General features: G+C 52.7%; 2 protein-coding genes across 2 annotated transcripts in view; both read right to left on the bottom strand.

The window, feature by feature from the left end:
- LOC104286275 (E3 ubiquitin-protein ligase HECTD3-like) overlaps positions 1–3470 on the bottom strand; it is a 12187-nt gene extending 8717 nt beyond the window's left edge. Inside the window, exon 1 of the mRNA XM_009884853.1 lies at positions 3418–3470. Coding sequence (XP_009883155.1) covers positions 3418–3470 — 53 coding nt within the window. The remainder of the gene's footprint in view (positions 1–3417) is intronic.
- Positions 3471–4850: 1380 nt separating this feature from the next.
- HECTD3 (HECT domain containing E3 ubiquitin protein ligase 3) lies at positions 4851–14275 on the bottom strand. The gene is made up of 20 exons (XM_009884852.1): positions 14247–14275; positions 14050–14142; positions 13632–13767; positions 13087–13202; positions 12690–12803; positions 12189–12271; positions 11642–11807; positions 11089–11170; positions 9984–10166; positions 9251–9303; positions 8858–8922; positions 8340–8443; positions 7895–8014; positions 7457–7546; positions 6889–7095; positions 6308–6437; positions 5802–5876; positions 5486–5567; positions 5293–5364; positions 4851–5045 (listed from the first exon to the last, which is right to left on the bottom strand). The coding sequence occupies exons 1-20, from the start codon at positions 14273–14275 to the stop codon at positions 4961–4963; spliced, it is 2085 nt and encodes a 694-aa protein (XP_009883154.1). The 3' UTR covers positions 4851–4960.
- Positions 14276–14562: the final 287 nt, after the last annotated feature.

Here is a 14562-nt window from a genome sequence, read left to right as displayed (position 1 = left end):
AACCCTCTGAAGCGGCACCTCCCCGATAGCTCCTGGGCTGCCTCCTCCTCCCCGTGCCCCCCATCACCCCGGCCCTTCTTCAGCCCTTCCGGGCACAGTCCCCCCTTTGACAAGATGCGACTGTGTTACGCCCACTGTGGTCCCTCGGTCCCCGGCAGGAGCTGAGCCAGGTCACCCGCATCCCCTCGCCCTCGTGGGTTTGGACTCTGCTCCCCCCTGGCCTCCAACACCCCCCTCGCTGCCTGAATCCCTACAAGCAAAGAGGGGGTCCCTGCGGGGACAGGGCACAGGGCTACATCTCCAGCATGGACAGAGAAAACAGGGGACTGGGCATCCTGCTACGGGGAGAACCTGCTCCTGGCTGTCTAGGGGACATATCCCTGCCCCAGCCAGGCTTGCAGCGGGTTGGGAGGCTCTGAGCACCCGCTGGGGAGTATAATGGACTTCCCTGCCCAGGAACAGCTTTATCCAAGCTAGCCGTGGCATCTTGGCATCAGGAGAAATCCTGATTAGTGTCCTGGCTGTGACACCCAGCAGCACCCAACCACCCCAGAACGCTGGCAGTGTGTCACCCCACATCATGACCTTGCCTGTCACATACTACGGCAAGGCGGTAGCAGAGAGCAATTCAGCTCCACCCCACACTACCTGAGTTGCGTTTAAGGATCAGGAAACAAACTGGTTGGCAGAGCTCAAAGGTCCTCGCACCCCTCTGGCACCTGCCTGCTCTGCGAGCAGGTCAGAGTCCAGCTCCATCCCTGCCTGCACCGACCCAGTGCAGGGAGAGGTCTGACAGCTGTCACCCTTGCAGCGTTATCTATTGAACAGGCGTGACTGTGCCTCGCCACAGCAATGGGCACTGGCCTTGCCAGGAGCAAAGTGCCCTGAACCATGCATGGTGTGAGGGAAATGCAAACTCTTGCCTTGCTCCTAACTGCAGCCACCGCAGCCAGGAGAGTCCCATGCCATCCCTCCACAGCCACATCACCCTATAAAACTGCAGACCTGCTGCACAGGGTTGAGCCGTTTAATTCTCTAAGCCACCTCTATGACACGGCTCTGTGTGCAAAGGACATCACTGGGCCAATTTCTGCTTCACCTGCAGTCACCTCTCATGACACCAGTCTCCATCGCTCTTTAATGCAACAGCAGGATGCAGGAGCCCCAGCCAGAACAGACAAAGCATCACGAAAGGCAGAAGTAGTTAGTTTGCTCACTTTATTTTAGATCCTACATGAGGTAGGGACAAACAGATCCTGTCAAATTATTTATAGCTTGTCCTACTCCAGGGTGTTAGTTAGTGGAATAACAAGAACAGCTAGACTACACGTGCGTTATTAATCACCTGGAGCTATTCCATGACAATTCAGCAAGCTGAAGTCAGGAGAGAGTGAGTGGTTACATGGAGGCGTCATGGCATCAGTCCCTCCCCAGCTCATCCCTACCCACCTCGTAAAGCTGCAGCTCTGGCGTACACAGACGCCTCGTCAGCAGCACAGGGGCACCAGCACCTTCCTCAGGCTGGGGCTGGCTTGAAAAATCGATCTGGGGCAGGGGCACTTGACTTGTGTCTTGTCAAACATGGTAGGAGACAGCTCCTACCTGCAGCTTTAGAGAAGGAACGTGACCCAGCACTGAAATAACATATACTTTAGGCCCTTGAGATCGGCCAGAGCTGACCTTTTCCACAATTCACCAGGTTGTCACAGCAGAAATTCAGTTTGTGATTAGCTTTAAAACACCACAGACGCGCCAGAGGACCGTGCAGAGGAAATCCAGGTGGGTTACCAGCTCCCCCTTCCCAGCTCACCTTTGCACAGCAAACTCAACAGCATGATCTGTGGGTTATCTTGGTGTTCTTGTTCAGCAGCCACATTTGTCCAGACCCTCCGACCATGTGCTAAATGATCTCAGCTGAGACCTCACTGCAGCAATGGGCTCTTCCTCTAACTGGAAGGGCTTTCACAGGTCTCTACACCCTGGTATAACACTACAGCAGCCGCTGCTGCCATTCTCCAACATATGTAGAGCCATAACACAAAATGGACAACGAAACAATGGTATATACGGTAAAACAATGTTTTTCTCAATATGCTTGTAGGGGTTAAAACCAGACCATCCTGGATAAGCTCCCAACTGCAGCCTTCCTACTAGGGCCAGGGTCCTGTTACTACAAGTATTTTTTAAATAGAAATCCCCATCACCAGCTAGATCCTTTCCCCTGAGCTCCAGTACTCACACCAGAGCTCCAGCAAGCCCTTGGGCAGCACTCTTTTCTCCACGGCAGGAAAGAAATCCAAGAGCGTGAGAGGTCAGGGGCTAAAAAACCTTGCTGGGAGGAAGAGCAGAGAAATGTGGGAAAAGCCAGAGTCAGAAACTCCAAAGTCATGAAGTGCTCCAGATTGGTGAAGACCTAGACCTGAAGCCAGCAGGGTGAGACTGGAAGTTAGATCAGATTGCCCAGGGCTGAAAGACAAGTCTTGAGCATCTCCAAGGATGGAGATGCCATAATGCTTCTAGGGGAGGACCCCATTACTTCAGCCAGGCTCTGCTCTCAGCATCGCCCTGCACGGCAGCTCTCCCCTCATCACGAAGGGCTGGGACATGGATGACAAGAGGGAATAGAGCTGTCCAAGCATCTCGCCCCTCAGTGAGAAACCTGAACAGCTCTGGGTACCTCCATAATTACCTCAGTTACCCTCTGACAGCTGCAGTTGCTTCCACCAAGGCCAGGGGACCTAGTGGTCACCTGCTGGAGATGCGTCAGCCAGAGGTTCCCCCACAGCTGGTCACTCCAAGCAGCCTCAGCTGGCTCTTAGCCTGCTCATTCCCACAGGTGACATCCGTTCACCCTCCACCAAAGACTAGGGGCATTTTATCCATCCCACCCTGAGCCACTCATCAAACAACCATCCCCTGCCTGGCAATGAAGCATCAGAAAGGAGTCAGTTTTTCTTGTTACTTCTAGTTCTGCTCAGTAAATAATGTGACCTCCTGCTGGTCTCTCTTGGAGACAAGTGGGCAAGGCTGAAAAAAGCAGGATTGATTCCATCCAAAAGTGTCAGTGGCCAGAAAGGATCTAGGATGGCTCATTTCAAATCCCCGTTTGATGCTAAAGACACTTTCCCCAACACTCCTGACTGAGGCCAAGCCAGAAGATCAAAGTCCTTTCACCAGCTCGCTCATGCCCATTTAAAACAGACACCCTAGGAAGTGACTCAGCCACCAGCATGGAAAGGTATCATGCTGGCTCTGCTCCTGTCACGCCGGTTGTTGAAATCAGCCACAAAGCCAGAGTTCAATTCTGAGACAACTCGAGGATTTACAAAAAACCTCCTCCAGCAAATGGGACTTCACACCCACCCAGCTGAGCACGGAAGGCTCTGCTGCAGGTAAGGGCTGCCGGAAACAGCTTACCCGCTCACCCTATACTCCCTCCACTTACCATCACGCAGGAGATAGCGGCGCATGCTCTCTCCTGGTCCTACATCCCTTTTAGTACAAACCCCCTCAGCAGGTCTGGGAATACAGCAGTTTCAAAGGAAATTGGTGAAGGGAAGGACTTCATTTACAACTAGAAGTGATTTCTGGATGACAGACTCCTTCAATAGAAAAAGGCATGAAGCGTTGACAAGATAAATGTTAACTGACAGCATTAGCCCCACTCCAATGAAACCCCAGTGACACAGTGGCTCTTTGTATTGGTGACCCAACAGACCACACGGGCTGAAGATGGAGCTGAGGGGTATAAAAGTGGCCTGACACCTCGTAGCTCACAGTGCTAGGCAATGACTAGCCCTGCCCAGGGCTGGGAAGATCCAAGAACACTGAAAATGTTCCTTAAGTTGTAAAGATTTCATTTCCCACTCCTTCCTCAAACACTGCATGTCCATCTGCTCAAGGAGCTCCAGCCCTTGGTACACACAGCGTCTCCACTCCCCTGGGGCAAAGGCTCCACTCCCTGCCCGCCTGAAACCTCCACCTACCTCCCCAAGGCAGAGGGGAGCAGAGCCTGGCACTGCCATGCCTGCTACTGCTCTAACCCCTGTTGTGTGGGAGAAGAGCTTGGCCCTGCCTGCACATCTGCACAAAAACTAGAACAGATTAGTTGTAATATTGGCTTTTAGGGGAAAACCAAGGCTCAAAGAGCCTGGGAGAACAGCTGCTAGGCCACCAGCATGCCAGATGCAGAACTGAATGTCACAGAGCAGGAGGGAAGCAGACATTTCCCACCTCCTGTAGGGGGGCAGCTCCCCCAGCAGTCACTGCTGTGCAAGGGGTGCAGGGAAACACGGGTGGTCACGGGAACTGGGATTTTGTGCGCTGTGAAAGCATGGGAGCCCTTTCCTGACAGCAACCGCGGTCCTGCTGTGCAGGTCTGTCGTGACACCTGGTGGCCAGAGGAACCCCTTGCAGCACCTGCCACCAGCCTGACCCATTTCTTCTTAAACCTAGATGAATGATATAATTTCCACTGACCTCCAGTGAGGGAATGTGGTCAGGACACTCAGGCTAGGACCCACTAAGCATCTCTGAGCATCCTCACAGTTTCAGCAGCAGCTCACAGTTCTCTGTCCTGTGCTGTAACCTGCCATGTTGCTTTATGGCCCTACCCCACTTCTGTTTGGAGCAGAGAGCAGCCTGGGATGAGCGAGAGTTGTGGAGCTGCACCAGAGACACGTGGAGAAGAAACTCATTACAAAAGCCTACCAGACCTTTCTGATGTATGAGGGCTGGGCTAGGGTTTCATTATTGCAATCACATTTACACTCCAAGCTAGCTCCCACCTTGCTGAAGACCCAAACCTCCACGTCCAAAGAGGTGCTGGTTACCACTGCTGGGAGGCAGTCTTCACACCTATAAGTTTATTATATATACACATCCTGGGGGGATAAGGGAGCTCTTCCCACTGCATGGTTTTGTCAAACGATTGTCCATGCTGCTTGGTCAGGCTGCAACATCACTCTTCCCACGGACTCATATCTGTGTCAATGGCCACGCAGTTATAGGCAGCATAGCGCAACTTCTCTTCACATACCTTGGCTCTAGGGATGGCAGGAGGGGAGGAAAAAAAAAAAAAAAAAAAAAAGACAAAGAGGAGTTGCCATTGCTGCATTTGCCAGCAGAGAGGACAAGATGCTTTCTGAGAAGGAGGCTATGCTTCACCAGCCGTTCACAGAGAAAATCATAGCAAAGTGTGGCAAAGTGATGGGGCCCTAAGGCTCAGCACCAAGGTTAAGAAGAGAGCCCAGACACACAGTCTCCCAGATGCAGGGAAGCACCAAAACTTACGTGGCATAGTTGGGCAAGAAGAGGGTGCTGGAGCAGGTGGACGACTCTGGCAAAGCATCTGTCGTCTCAGAGCTTGGGGAGAAAGTGACAAACTGGTCAGAATCAGCCGGCCAGCGAGGCAGGGGAGACCAGACCACACATCCCTTTGGTGTGGGATCTGTCAGCCTCGCACTCTACAGAAGAATGGACTCACCCCATCTTGTCTGGATAGATGTAGATGCGTGCTGGAAGGCGGCTTCTGCCAGTAACAAATCTGAGGAAGCGGCTGCGATCCTCTGTGAAGCAAAAGCAAAGACATCAGCAGACCCTAGAGGGATGCGAGACAGAGTACAGCCACTTCCAGGTATCCCCAGCGCTAGCAAGCAGTTCCTTCAGCCCAGCTGCTTGCTCTCCTTGGCTCCCATCTGTTCCCCAGGCAGCAATGAGGGTGGTTTCACCCTCCCAGTTCCCAGCCATCATGCAGGAGCTGTCGTGGCACAAGATACACAAGGACAGAGCAAATCACTCACCATTGGTGAAGTTGTTGAGTGCTTCCCAGAAGTACTGAACACGGGTGTCCAATGGTTCAAAGTCCTCAAACCGGGCTGGCAGAAAGGATACAGAAAAGGAGTTTATTAAAGATCCAAGCTCCTCCTAAATAAATTAGAGCAGGGTCTCCCCTGCTCACCCAGGGGTCCTCTGCCAGCGCAGGCAGAAACCTCTAGGTGCCTGCAGGGTGCAAGGGACACATGCAGTCAGGATCCTCCCAGAAAGCACATCCAGATCCACTTCTCAGCTCAACAGAGGCTCAGACATTGGCAGCCTAGGGATGCCCCAGCCTCTATTCTGAGGCCCAGCATAGAGAAAAGGGACACCTCTGCCCTTACCAGCAGCCAGCTAAAGGCAAGAAGTATACAGGCCCACATTCTCACTGTAATAAAGGCTAATATTGGCCTCCCACACCTCTCCTTGTCCCAGCACGGAGAGAAGACAGTCGTGTTTTCAGGGACAGTTTTCAGCAGAGCCCTTCACTTACTGAGCTTCTTCAGGGCATCAACTGTAACTTCAGGGTCTCCACAGACTTTTTTTTCCAGCTCCTGCCAGGTGAGGAGGTCAAGAACAGCTTGGGGCACCACCTTCAGCAGCCCAGCCTGCATGGCCATGATCTGAAAAGAAGACAGGGCAGGTAAGCAGCATGTCTTGCCCATTTCCCTGGCTCATGGTTGAGCCCAGCGACTCAACTGGATGCAAGCCATGTGACTGCTCAGCAAACACTCTAAGGAACTTGAAGGAGGGAAGAGGATCCCACAGAGATGCATCCCAGTTCATTCAGGAAGCCTGTGTCAGAGCTGGGAATAAAACCCCATGTTTCCCATGCTGCTACAAGCCACGTTGCTTTTCAACAACTTCATGGGGTCCAGGACCTCACCAAAAAGGACTGCCTACTATTGCACTAATGAGGGTTGGACTAGATGATCTCCAGAGGTCCCTTCCAACCCTGACCATTCTGTGATTCTGTGAGTACAGGGACACTCCACCATGTATTTCACTAGAAACAGACCTGGGAGGTATGTCTCTGGGAACTCAATGACCACTGATGCTATGGGACAGCATTACCTGCTCCTTGCTCTCCTCCAGTCGAGCCTTCTGCACCAGGCGGATGAACTCCTTGCGGTCCTCATAGCGCACCACGGTGCTGCTGCCATTGGGGATCAGCTCTACCATACGCTGGTCACTCAGCACCGTCGTGTAAGTCAGCTCATTCCCAAATTTGAACTCAAAGGTGTCTTTGTCCATGACTTCCATCACCTCCAGGAGCTTCACCTGCCCAGGCCCCAGATGAGCACTTGTTAGAGAGATGCCCTGTAGGCAGCAGTATGCCTGAGTCCCCATCTCCTCCTTTCTCAGACAAGGGCTGGAGTGACTGTGACAGTAGCACAGCATGGGATATGCTGCCCTAGAGCTTTTTAGCAGACCCTGGAGCATTGCGTGCTTGAAGCAGTAGTCAGCATGGCTACATCTCTGTATGAGCTACAGGACGCATTAAATACTAAGAGTGCCCTTTTTGTGTGTGTTTCTTTGACACATCACAGGAGGAAGCAAGCACAACATGAGGACAGGGACACAAATCACCACCTTGCTGAATGCCACAATAGGACAGGCCCAGCCTCCCAGTTCCTCTCACCAGCACAGAGTCGACGGCAGGGAAGTCTTTGCTCCAGCTGACTTCCTCCCCTGTTAGTTGTTTCCATACGAAGCCAGGAAGAGCCAGGACCTGAAGGAGAACAAGGATTTTGCTGAATCTGTGTAAAGGAGACATCCCCAAAGATGCAGATAGGGCTCAACAGTGCAGACACAAAGGAGGTTCCCTCCTCCCTGTCTATACACAGAGCTCATCATAGCCAAGCAGAGACCAGACAATCTCTCCCAAGCTCTGCGAAGCATCTCCCAAAACTCAGGCTGTAAGTTCTCCTAACCCCTCGGCCCCAAATCCTGCCAAACACCTTTTGTCCCAGTGCGTGATGACAGACCCCTCCCATGTTCCTGTCAGACAGGCTGCAGAAGGGGGCTAATGACTTCCTTTGCGGCAAACCTCCACGCAGGGATGGGTTTGAAAGCTTACCAGAAATTCCTTGCCCCTCAGAGCTGCTCCCATTATTTGCCCAATCCACTCGTACTTTGGGAAGTCTTTACAGGAGGGGTTGGGGACATACATGTCCCTGGCTTCTCCAGTGCTGTTACCCTACAAGAGAGAGAAGCAAAACTCCAAGTCGTGATTTCAGCACAGCATGAAGCACCACAAACTGAGTTCCTGCAGTGCCTCTGGGCACTTCTCACAACAGAAGTGGGCTAAACCCCTCATCCTCCTTGGCAATATTCCTAGTAAGAGACAAGTATCCAGGCACTTGTCAGCATAACCTAAAATGAGATGCCACAAAGTAATCTACCCAACCTTCATGATGAAAAGCTTCGGACCAGTAGTGTGTCCCTGGCACACAGGAGGACAGGGACAGCACTGCATTACCAGGCACAGAAAGATCTGCCCCAAATACCCCAACTCACAGTACCTGGTTAGACGTGCGCACAAAGAAGGGCAGAGGCACAGGGGTGTCCGCTGAGCTAGGACACAGCTCCTCTGACATGTCTGCCAGGCTGTCGCGAAAACCACCACCTGCAACCCCAAGAGGAGGACATTTTTAGTGATGTGAACTCTGCATGTGCCAATCCTCAGAGCTATGGAGCAAACATGAGGAATTCTGGTCCAACCTGGTCCAGGGCTGAGCCTTTAGGCACTGGAGGAAATAAGACAGGAGACTTAACATCCCTGCCTGGCTTGTGGAGGATGGCCAGAAGGAGCATTGGTGCTGTCAGAGCTGCTGTTAGTGACTACTGGAGGGCCAGCCCCATCCCAGCAAGCAGTACTCCTTATCCAGGACATGGCGGGGGTGGCAGGACAAGGCTCGCCATCCCTCTCTGCTCCATGGGCAGTAACACTGGGAGCAAACAAGAGCCCCTACAGCAACAGAGTCACCTTGTCAATCCCTGACTCTGGTCCAGAGGAGCCCTCGCCTCACACAGATCCTACCTTGGTCGATGATGCCTTCTGCGATGAATTTGCACTCCCACCACTGGTCATAACGCAACGGCCACCTGTGGAGAACCAGGCATCACCTGAGGCACTGCTCAAAGCCAAGGAGATGCTGGGGAGGCAGCAGGCACAGCAGAGACACCAGGAGACTAGGGTGGACCAGCCTGGGCTTAGGATAGGACAATATCTCAATCTCCAGAGACAGCTGCATCCTCAGTAGGGAGGTGACACCTTGGGGAACAGGGCCTGATCCCATGGCTGAGCTGGCTCCTGCCCTAGCAAACCCTCTCCAGAGCACAGGACACACCCAGGCTTCCCAAACACCCTGCTGGGACAGAGGACATAGCTCGCAGCACTGGATAATCCCCTCCTTCCCCAGACACTGCTTACCTATAATCTAGAGGCTTTTCAAACTTGTCCGAGGGTTTCAGGCCTTCATACACCTGCAACAAGCAGAGAAGATCAAGGCTGGTATCCCCTCTCCAGAGGAATCGGTGCCAGGTGAAGGCAGGAAATTGGAAGAAATCTGGTTTGCTCCAAACCTTTAAATACTGACCAAAGCTGATCTCTAAATGGTCTGGAGCCCTTCATTTTTGGAAAGGGAATATAAATTACAGTGCTAACCACTGTAGGGAGCTTTCTGGCCTCAGAGGTACATTGAACACATATTAAACCCCACAGCAGTCTGGGCTGTTTGTGCACACATAGAGCAATAGATCTCTTGGAGGTGGGGGGAGAATGACAACAGGAAGATCAGCATTGCTGTAAAACCATGATACAGGACTGTAGGCAGCTGCATTACCGTTGTCACATAAGGATTCTTTACTGCCCTTTTAGCACAAGATTGTTATGCTCTGCATTAGCAACATGCCACAGAGAGCATCCAGGATAGAGTAGAGACTTCAACTCAGAGATCTCAAATCCCTCCTAGATGTTATTCCTGGATATGGGATCATCAGCACATGTAATTGTAGAGCCTATGAGTCATGTGAAGAGGCCTTGAGGACTCCAGGTGTCTCCAGCTCCAAGTCATCCCTTCCACCCACCTCTATGTGGTACATTTTGGGCTTGGGATGCTCCACTCTCCGCAGAGCAGCAGGGACCCTTCCAGGAGGGACAGTACCTGGGTGAAGACAGCATTCTTGCAGCTGGGATCCAGGGCAGGGTTGTCTCGGTGCTCCATAGCCAGGCGTCGGTTAATATAGAGCCGCGGCATGAAATTTGGCTTGCTGGTCTCCGAGTCCTTCAGACACTGGGTAATGAGAGCTGTGCGCCTCTTGGATAGCAGCAAGAACTGCTTGATATGCTGCCAACAGGTATGTCCAAAACGTCAGAAGGGCCCAGTGGCCAAAACAGGTCACCTACTTCCTACTGACGCCACTGCACCGCCAGGTCTCTCCCCTTCCCAGGGCCACTGCCTTCCACATAGAGACACATTCTGTTTGACAATATTTGCTCCACCTCTGAAAGATTTTGCTTTCTGGCTTAAGGGAGTTAGGAAGCCCAGTCCTCTCTCTCCCTAAGTGGTCATCTGATGCTCACACTCCAGTGTTGCTTGGACTCTCCACCCTCACTCTCACCAAAACATCAGTCTTACTATCCCTCCTATTTGTAATCAAAGCAAGCTCCTCTAAACAAACAAGAATCCTAAATCCTTTGGATCTTATGTTGAGCCAGCACAGGAATTACAGTGCTTTCTGAAACCAGGCCTGGAAACACACAGAATGGGATTACCCCAGCAATGTCCAATACGTGTATTCTGAGAGAGGATGTAAGGAAAACAGACAACTGGAGGGACAAACTCAGTTTTATGAGAAAGACGGAGATCTAAAGCTTATTAAAGCCATAAAGAAGCTGTTGGGAAAAGCCTTGCTCAAAGCTGCTGGCAGCAAGTGTGGGAACAGAGTGTCCTGGATTGAAATCTTGGAGGGGGGATGTGTCCAGCTCATGTGCCCAGTGCTGCTATGGTCCCAGTCTTTTTGCAGGTAAAGTTCTCTGGTTTGATTCTACTTATTACCCAATACCTACATGTTTCCACATTAGCATTTTAGCAGGAAACTAGCCTCTGAACAGTATCACCTTTCACAGCTTTAATGAACTGAGCTCAGCCAGGTACTTCCCTTGAGCTGCTTTAAAGGCAACAAGCACTGACTGCCTCCCTTGCCACAACCCAAACACAATCACCCTGCCCGACTGAGGCGCCACAAGACACAGAGGAAATTGCTCACCTTGAGTTTGCTGAACGTGCCAACAGTGTGGTCCCAGGCTGGCACCAAGTGATGCAGGACACTGTCCAGGAGCTTGATGAACCTAAATCCCAAAGAAGGTATTGCGACACAGGAGGAACAGGAATCTGCACAAGCCTATTCCATACCAGACACCCGCAGACACAATCAGAAAAGCAACTGATGCAAACCCAAACGAGTAGTCTTATACATCTCAGTGCCTTTGGTACTAAATTCCCACTCCCTGGGCACTGGAGGGACCTTGCACCCCTGGCAAGGGACTCTGCATGCACCTACCCCACACACTGCAAATATGCTGTGCTTGTGACACACAAGACACTGAACTTGAGCAGCAAAATTCCTCTGAAAACGTAGGGGAGTTGCCCCAGAGAGCCCACTTTGATCCCAAATGAGTGCTATTTTCTCCAGGGTCCAGGATGCTTGTTCCAAGGGGAGTCACACAGCTTTACAGCTTCCAACCATACTCACACTGGAGATGGCACCAATCCCTGCAGACAAACGCCACCCCACTTGTCTGCACTGCTCCATACAGTACCTTTGAATGAGCACAGCCCGTCGGTAGAGCAGGTCAGGGTCTGTCCCTTCTAGGCGAGGGTAGCGCACTAAATTGGGCAGCTGGAACATGTCAGCACTGAGCCCCAAGTCTCTCTGTCGGGAGGATTTGATTTTGATGCCTCGGAGGCGAACATCAATCCCATCATCTGCCAAGGAAGACCATGGATGATACGCTAAGACTGTGTCAAAGAAAGCCTTCTAGCGTGGGAGGTCTGTAAGTAAAAGCACTAGGAATGTGACCAGCTCCACCAGTGCTGAGGCTGAGCACTGAGAGCCTGAAATAATTCTGTGAAGAAGCAGCAGGGCATTTACAGAGTAAAAAAAATATAAATAATTGAAGGCAGAGAAAGATAGGATGAAAGCTGAGAGCTTGCAAACCTCCAGGTCCCCCTGGAGTTTCCCATGGTTCTTCTGCATCTCATCTGAAACAGCCCACAGGACCAAGAAGTACAAACCATGGGAACAAACTCTTAATATACAGTATCTTACAGGTGCATTATGGATGTGGCCATAACACCCAGCCCTACCTCTGCACTCCACAATCCGGATCTCGATGACAGGCAGGTGTGTTGTCATGTCCTCAAGGACGCACACATCCCCAATGTAGCTCCTGCAAACACAGCACGGATGAGGGCTGCAGAGCTGTTGCCTTGCCCATCCTGCCAAAATCCACTCAGCTGCTTGTAAGGGAAGAGGGTTTGCGTCTTTTGAAATGGGAGTCTGCGGCAGGAACCCAGACCCAGTTGCCTACACCACGGCCTACGCTGAATGCCTGAACCTGCTGGTGCCTCAGGTCCAGGCCACATGACCCCGATCGGTCCCTCAGTAGGATCAGAAGAGCCCTGAGGACTGTGCCATCTGCTGTTGTAGGCAGAGCGAACCCATAGCTCAGAGATGGAAAATGCCTGTCCCAAGGCCCTGGGCCTCTTAAGCCAGGCTGGTGCTAGCATGATTGCTTCAGGTCAGGGTGTCTAGCACCTCCGGCCCCTGCAAGGGCCACGCTACCCTCTCCATCTCCATCCACTCACTCGTCAATGCCGACATCATTCAGTTTCTTCAGATTGTCCCCCTCACCCCCATACACAGCGACTCGCTTGGGCATGAAGTTCTCATCGGTGGTATCCACTGTCAGCAGGAGCTTCCTGCAAAGGGAAGCATAAAATGAGGAGAAGGTAACTGCATCTGAACGCCCATTGCTGCTCCCCCTCACTGCCTGGCCACACCTGTTATCAAACACATGCAGCTAGTGCTGGCATCACCGGATACCTGTGACAATGCCAAGACCCCTTCAAACCCAGAGCCAGAGCAAGGGTTGAGGGGCAGGGAACACAGGGCAAATCTGGGCCATGATGGACTCATGCAGAGAGTGGGAGCTGAAGGGCTCGGCCCAGCCACGAGCCCGCACACAGGGGAGAAGTGCCTCACTTGACAATGGTGCCTTTCTTCATGTTGAGCCGCACCCAGTGCTGGCCCTGGGACCCATCGCTCTCCCAGTACGTGTCGGCGTGGCTGTCGGTCAGGCATGACACATTGAAGTCCTCCTGGAAGAGGGCAGTGAATGAAAGGAAGATCAGATGGGGGTAGGATTAATTTCCCCTTAGTAGTTACTCTCATCATGAATCTTAGAGCCAGAGGGCGTCAAACTGGCCTGTTCCCTTTGCTGGGCTGTGGGTAGACACAGGGAGTACAGGGCACACTGGACACTGGGGCTCATCCCCCAGGGTACTCTAGGGTCATGCACAGAATGTCAAACTCTCCCTAAAATCAGCTTAGCAGCTAATATTAGCATTTGCTTCTCAAACCACAGCCCCTCCAGGGGCCACATTACACAATATGCTGCATGGCGCTCCCCAGGCTTCTCTCCCACATCCTCAAACACAGCCCAGCCCAGCCCAGCCCAGCCAGCACCATCCATCCTCCTCAGCCCCATGGCACAGTGGGGCTGACGCAGCCTTGCCCCTTTAACCCACCGTGTAGGACGAGACATCGATGCTGTCCACGTACTGCTTAACGCTGCCCAAGTTCTCATCCTCCTTCCCAATGTGATCGTACAGGAAATGCACCAGGTCTTCGTCACATTCATAAGTCCACGTTGGGGGCACAAACCTACCAGGGAAAAGGGATTACTGAGTCTGGAGATCCCGGGACAACCAGGCTAATGGGTCAGGGAAGGCAGGTCCATGTCCTGCTGGCCTTGGTCTTACCCTGTTTTCTGCTTTGTGCAGGCTTTTCTAGGACAAGACTGTGCCGAGCTGAGCTGTTCCCCACTGCCTGTCTTCCCCCCTCTGCCCTCCGGTCTGCAGCAGACCTCTGTCTGAGCAGCCAGGGAGAGACAGTGACTTGCACCCAACCACAGCACCACAGCAGAAGCTGGGAAACAGCTCATACCGAAGCTTCTCTACAGCGGCCTCATCCTGCTCCATAGGCTTGGGCTTTGCTCCGAGGCGCAGGGAGTACGTCAGGTCCACCACCTGCTCCCATCTGAAACAACCCAGAGAAGGGGGGAGTGAGAAAAACCCAGGGGAAAGAAGGAGCTGGTGGCAGAGGAGTAGCCGGAAGGGGAAGATTTGGGTTTAAAGCCCCACCGCACTCCATCCTCCATCACCTCCAGCATCATCCACCACCCTTTCCTTTCCAACCATCCCTACTTCTTCCAGCCAGGCAGGTGACAAGCACAGTGACCGAGCCAAACCCAGTTAACTCCCCATCTGGCATCCCTATGGCTTCACTTCCATGGAAGAAATGGCCGAGGGGGCCGGGGCTCCTCAGTGCAGGGCAGGAACGGCTGCGGGGCCGAGACCCTGAGGTGAACTGGGGGGACGGAAGGGCGAGGGAGGGGAGAACCTCCCTGCTCTCTGCCGTGCAAGGGGGAGCCGGGGAAGCCAGGGACGGCGACCTAGC

This window comes from Charadrius vociferus, unplaced genomic scaffold (assembly GCF_000708025.1).
Source record: "Charadrius vociferus isolate BGI_N301 unplaced genomic scaffold, ASM70802v2 scaffold163, whole genome shotgun sequence".
In the NCBI taxonomy this organism is placed as follows: domain Eukaryota; kingdom Metazoa; phylum Chordata; class Aves; order Charadriiformes; family Charadriidae; genus Charadrius; species Charadrius vociferus.
The sequence above is the reverse complement of the archived record's forward strand: the minus strand, read 5'-3'. Positions and strand labels throughout refer to the sequence as shown.